This window comes from Penaeus japonicus, unplaced genomic scaffold (genome assembly GCF_977035675.1).
Source record: "Penaeus japonicus unplaced genomic scaffold, GWHDUDI00000001_assembly GWHDUDI00000011, whole genome shotgun sequence".
In the NCBI taxonomy this organism is placed as follows: domain Eukaryota; kingdom Metazoa; phylum Arthropoda; class Malacostraca; order Decapoda; family Penaeidae; genus Penaeus; species Penaeus japonicus.
In genome coordinates this window covers 40205278-40211050 of record NW_028234413.1, presented here as the reverse complement: position 1 = coordinate 40211050, position 5773 = coordinate 40205278, and the positions used below count along the sequence as shown (strand labels likewise).

The following is a 5773-nucleotide window of genomic DNA, read 5'->3' as shown; positions in this document are numbered from 1 at the left end:
TAGTATCCCAAAATATACCAGTGATATTTTGATGTAACACAGTAAACCAGACGTGTGCAATTGGTACTTGTGGTAGTACTTTTGCATGTGAATAAACTGCTACAGTCGAAATGAGCTTCCAAATACTTGTCTTTGTTTTCAAAAATCTTTCAGACAGGCGGTGTTGTTGTGAAGAGGTTTCAAGCCAATAGGTTTGTGTTTCCCTCGAAAGAATAGCTTTTTTGGTCTTTTTTGTTGTTGAAACAGACGCCAACTTTCGCGAAAAGGAACTATCCAACTTGTGTCCTCAGTCATCAGCCATAACAATCACATCGCATAGATATATATTTGACTTCTCAAGCTGTTGGAAACTGACATAGCGGCCAGTGATACCCTCGCGTTTGGAGAACTTGAGGTAAGCTGCTCTGGAAGTCGTACCTTTAGTTTGGCCGAGCAGTTCATATGTACTGAAGTCATCAGTTTTCAGTTCAGACCCTACACGTACCTGCAATAACACGATTGAAATAATGGATACCTACGGAGCTTGGCATACCGCCTTTAGTATGATTAGTGATAGAATTAATTGTGCATCTGATAAAGATGTATTCAGTTACTGTTAAGAACAACTGCCTCTCATAAATAATTTGAGTCCCACCTTTTGTTAAATCTTCTGATTTTATCAAATACAAAGGCAATAAGCAATGTTAACCATATAGTAGGGATGCCAAGGTGTAATATTATGCATAAAACTGGAGTAGGTGGTCAAGTCAGAATGTACTTTTGTTCAAAGTGACCTTCCTGCTTTGATTTCTGGGGGTCTGGTCGGGATATGCTCTTGCGAAAGTTATATTTTGAGGAATTTATGTCGGTATAATGTGACGAAAATTGACTTCAAATTTTGGAATAGGGGAAATATAATTGATCATTTCACCATCATCTCTAAGGAGAAAACATACATTATTGATATAATTTTGAAGGGTAGGAAGTTGAGAGTCTATAGGTTCTAAAATATTTTAGTTGGGGTCAATGAGTGCAGCACTAGAGGTCAAAAGGTCACGCCGGGAGGGGAGCATTCAAGAACGCAGGGTAGAGATCATAATTACCCCATGGTGGCTAAACCAATTAAGATAATTGAGATGTCTATATGTGGCAGTTTTTGAAAGCATAAGTAAAATGATGGGGCTTATATTTTCAAAGATTAACCCTTTATGATCCGAACACAAAAATTGAAAATCGAAGATTTAAAGTGTGATGAAATTTTAAATCACAGTTAACACAACACTGCTATTATATAATGGTCCTGTCTCTGCCTTGACCTCTACACCTGTCAAGGCTTTGGCAGAGGCTAATGCCTTTGCTTAGTCTCTCCCTGTACTTAGTCTAGCAAAATTGTTGATTCCATTGTAACAGGGTATGATTACTTCAGACTCTTTATATTGTATTTTCAATAGAAATTCTCACTTCCTCCTTTCTTCATTTCAAACCCCAGGACTCCACGGTCTGCCATGCATTTCAAACATATAGGAGACTTCTCCCTGGCCCAAGATGGAATTAACCTGGGGGGGGGGCATCATCGCCTCCAATAGGCCGGTGCGCCATTTTGTTTCATCTTTTGCTGCTGACTCCTTCAGTACGAGAACCCCTCTAGTCCAGCTCAAGTACATCAGGTAGCCACACCACAACAAGGTGACTCACATGTAAAGGGGGAATGTAGAGGGCCAAGTGATTTGAAGTGGACTAAAATTTCCCTCAGTTTAATCGAAATTAGTACAAAGTTACATATATATTTCCTGAACAAGTAAACTACTCAATGTGCTCTCTTCTTACTCAATCACTACATATTCCTTGTGATATAATAATGGCAAGATTTTTATTACCATGTGCTGAATGCATAACCATATCATAAACTGCTAGAGTCGAAATGAGCTTCCAAATACTTGTCTTTGTTTTCAAAAATCCCTATTACCTAATTATCTTCAAAATTATCATTTCAATCATTACCTCACCAACCCCATTACTTTGCCTCCATTCCAGTCACTAAATGATCCCACTACCTCACCAATTACAGTCATCATCTATCTATATTATTTCTTTATCACCATTGGCTCAATACATAATTAGTTCCTTCCAATTACCTCAGATACGCCGAGAAACTTGGCCTGAACGATGACTACGAAGACCTTGAGTGTTGCCTCGAGGTCAATCACAAGCCATGTATTGTTTCTTGAGTAGGTGACATAGCAGCAGTCAGTGTACGTTGTGGACCAACTGAAGCACGCTACCTCATCTACGGCATGGCTTGCAGGGGATCTGGATAAGAGTGGGAGTGTAGGCTGGGATTAGTCTTTATTTCATATTTTATTTACTTTCTTTTGGATGGAGGAGGAGAGGGAACAGATATAGATTAAGAAATAAATGGAGAGACTGATAGAGATACAAAGACATGCAGTGGGGCAAGGACAGAGAATGGGGGGGGGGGGGGCAAACAAGGCTATATAGCAACCTACATAGAGATAGTAGATGTAGTGGAGCATTTAGCACACCTCTGCATCTCTTTGAGGTGGCTTCTCCGATTAATGGTTTATTTGGAATATAAAACCAAATGATCCCTAGGTGCTGATTCAGTAGGTGGGATCACACCCTACCTGAGCCTTCTTACAGGGGGTTGCACCTACTTAATTAAACATTTGACTTGCACAACATCAATCTTTATTGTGGAAGCAGGAGTCCTGGAGGTTGAGCCATGTCTTGTGGGAGTACGCCTTGTCTTTTTAGTCCTTTGTTCAAGAAAGACCAGTACCCTGATCCTGATTTGGTTAGCATCAGGCCATCAGGACAAGCTGTCACTGCTTACTGTTCTCATGGAAGTCCCTTGAATATACTTCTCCATTTGATGGTCAAAGTTGATCTTGGGAGCCCAGCCACTTACCACATTTCAAGGCTCCCCAATAAACCTAAGTCCCCAACAACAATAACTCTAGCTGAATGAAAGTTAACAATCAGCTTGAACCCTAGAACAAAAGAGTCTCAAGATGGCTGTTTTTGGTCTTCCAGTCATGCATAATCACATCACAGACTAGGGTACTGTTGAAATTCTCACTTGGCTAAAAGGGAGATCCAAACCAGGTAAATCTTGGATACTCTAAGGGGACCCCAACATGCTTCCTTGACCTGGGAAATCAGGACTTCTACCGCCTCAGGCCCTATGGGGCTGTGTCTCTTTGGTACTTCAAGTGCTAAAAACTAAAGTTATCACCAGGCCACTTGCAAGGCCAGGCTAAGGCACACTTGTCTGAAGTGTGTCTAAGGATGTGTCAAGGATGCCTAAAAGGACACAAGTCACAATGCTTGGAGCTTGGCCTGTTCTGTCAGGAAGGAGGCATTTTCCATGCATGTTACAAAGGAAGAAAGACGGATAATACGGACACAGAAAAAGTAATAGAGGCAGAAGTGATAATTACGAATTATGTTGATACTATATTGTATTAATAACACTGCCACTAAAAGAAAGGAAAAGAAAAACTTGCGACGTTTCGAACTTTTTCATGAAAGTTCCTCTTCAGGCGAAAGCAATCCAAAAAATGAATAGAGGAAGTAAATTTAGACAAGAATATATATAGAAAGGATGACCGTAGGGACAAGGGCTGACTCAGGTCACAGAAGGATGTTTAAGGTCAATTAATCTAGGGAAAGCTTTTCCTACTAAAAAGGAGGTAAGATCATCCAACCCCCATTGACCAGCACTCAAATTAATATTGGGAATCTCTTTAATTAAAATAGATTCCAGCATCTTTCTTTCATATGCATTAGACGATTTGTGAATTAACTGAACATTATTCCAATTTAATTGATGACCGGCATCACGCATGTGAACGAAACAAGCATTTGATTCTCTTGCGTACCTGACATCGCGTTTATGTTCACTTATACTCTTTTCCAACTCTCTACCCGTTTCACCTATGTAGAACTTCGGACATTCCTTGCAAGGAATAGCGTAAATGCAAGAAGAAGTGCCAAGAGTAGCGTTGGACACATTGTGTTTAATCAAAGATTTACGCAACGTGTTAGGATAAGTGAACACTATATCGATGTCCACTTTTTTAAGTAACTGACGCTTGTCATCGAGTGACTGATTAAACGGAACAACAAGTAAGTTATCGGACCTATCCTTATGCGTGACTTTAGTTTGCGAATAAAATTTGGATCTCGCATGTGAATGCGCTTGTTCTAAGAAAAACTTAGGGTAGCCAAGATTCTTAAAAGACTCCATAATGATGCTAAGTTCTCTATCAATAAACTCATTATCACTGATCCTATATGCTCTAAGAAACATAGACGAGGCTACTGATTTCTTAATGGATAAAGGATGATATGAGAAAAAATGAAGATAATTAGCAACATGAGTGGGTTTCCGGTAAACTGAAAACTTTAAATACCCGTTTAAATTATGCAACATTATATCTAGAATCATGCATATTCGAATGACAACCTGCAGAAATGTCTGAAATTCATAGATTATCCCATCTAATAAAAAGAGAATATTGGATATCGTATTTATCATAAAAATACTTGTGAAATACAAAGTATTGTTTCTATCCCCCGATGCTGAGGAACTCTGTCTTTAGCTTGAACATCAAACCCTGTCCCTGAGAAACAGAAACAGAATGGTCGAAAGCTATTAGCATCAAGATTTCCTGCCACTCTCTGTAATTAATATAAAAATAGCTACACTTACCCACTATATGTATAGCTGACGCCTAGGACTGGGCGTTTAAAAGCTCGGTTTATGTTCCAGTTGTAAAAGAACTGCGCGCCAACGAACGATATGCCAAAGGAAGCATTGCCACCTTCCACAGTGCACCAGCCATCTTCGGAAAGAAATTAAATAGAAAAGTGGGTGAGAGAATTTTTGTGACCTTATGCACGAAGACACACGCAGAAGCTCACGCAAACAATCATATACACACATACATATATATCGTAGCCAAACCACATATATTAAAAAAAGACCCATACAATGTACAGTTGGTGACAAAAAATCACATTCAACTCTCCTTGACGTACCTGCTGCCTTGCTCATCCCCTTCTGTGCATGGGGTAGGAGGGATGAGAACCACTGTATAGGAGGGGTGTCAACTTTTAGCCGAGGTGAGTTGGGAGGGGATGGAAGAGGGACCCTTTTTTTATTAGGAGCTCTTTAGGTAACAGGTTGAATATGATTTATACCCACAAATGTACAATGTACCTACTTGCAGAGGCCACATACACTTTTTCTGCTCACACACACACAATGTATCACCGCCTTCCTACCTACCTTGGTAAGAGTAACCAGCACCATCTTTCAGCATAGTCAATGTGGCACAATGAAGAGCGGAAAATGCGTGCATTTCCTCTCTATCCGAAGGATTCCAAAAGACACCCGAAGGTTCCTCACTAACGTGGTACATGATTTGCAGCAAATCCGCGGCTCCGGCATACTTCTGCAATGTTGCACTCCACATAGCAAGTGCCAGACACAATAGTACTCCTCTCAACATGGTTCTCTGTGGCAAGATGAAGTCACTGTTACTGGGGCTTGTGTTGTTCCCTTTGTGTTCTTTTCCTTCTTTATTCTTAATGATAATGTTAGTGATATTGATAATGTCAAAAGGGAAATTGTAAATTGATATTGCCAGTGTTAATAAAATCATTATTCCTACTTTATCAATTACATTATTATCATTGACATTATTATTTCTGAAAATTATTATATACTGAATTTCAAAACAGCCGCAAAATCTCTGGCATTCTCACG

General features: G+C 39.7%; 1 protein-coding gene across 1 annotated transcript; it reads right to left on the bottom strand.

The window, feature by feature from the left end:
* Positions 1-286: 286 nt before the first annotated feature.
* Positions 287-5516, bottom strand: LOC147471036 (uncharacterized). Its single transcript, XM_086541398.1, has 4 exons — positions 5294-5516; positions 4715-4847; positions 2115-2289; positions 287-484 (listed from the first exon to the last, which is right to left on the bottom strand). Exons 1-4 carry the CDS (start codon positions 5514-5516, stop codon positions 287-289), a joined length of 729 nt encoding a protein of 242 aa, XP_086397524.1.
* Positions 5517-5773: the final 257 nt, after the last annotated feature.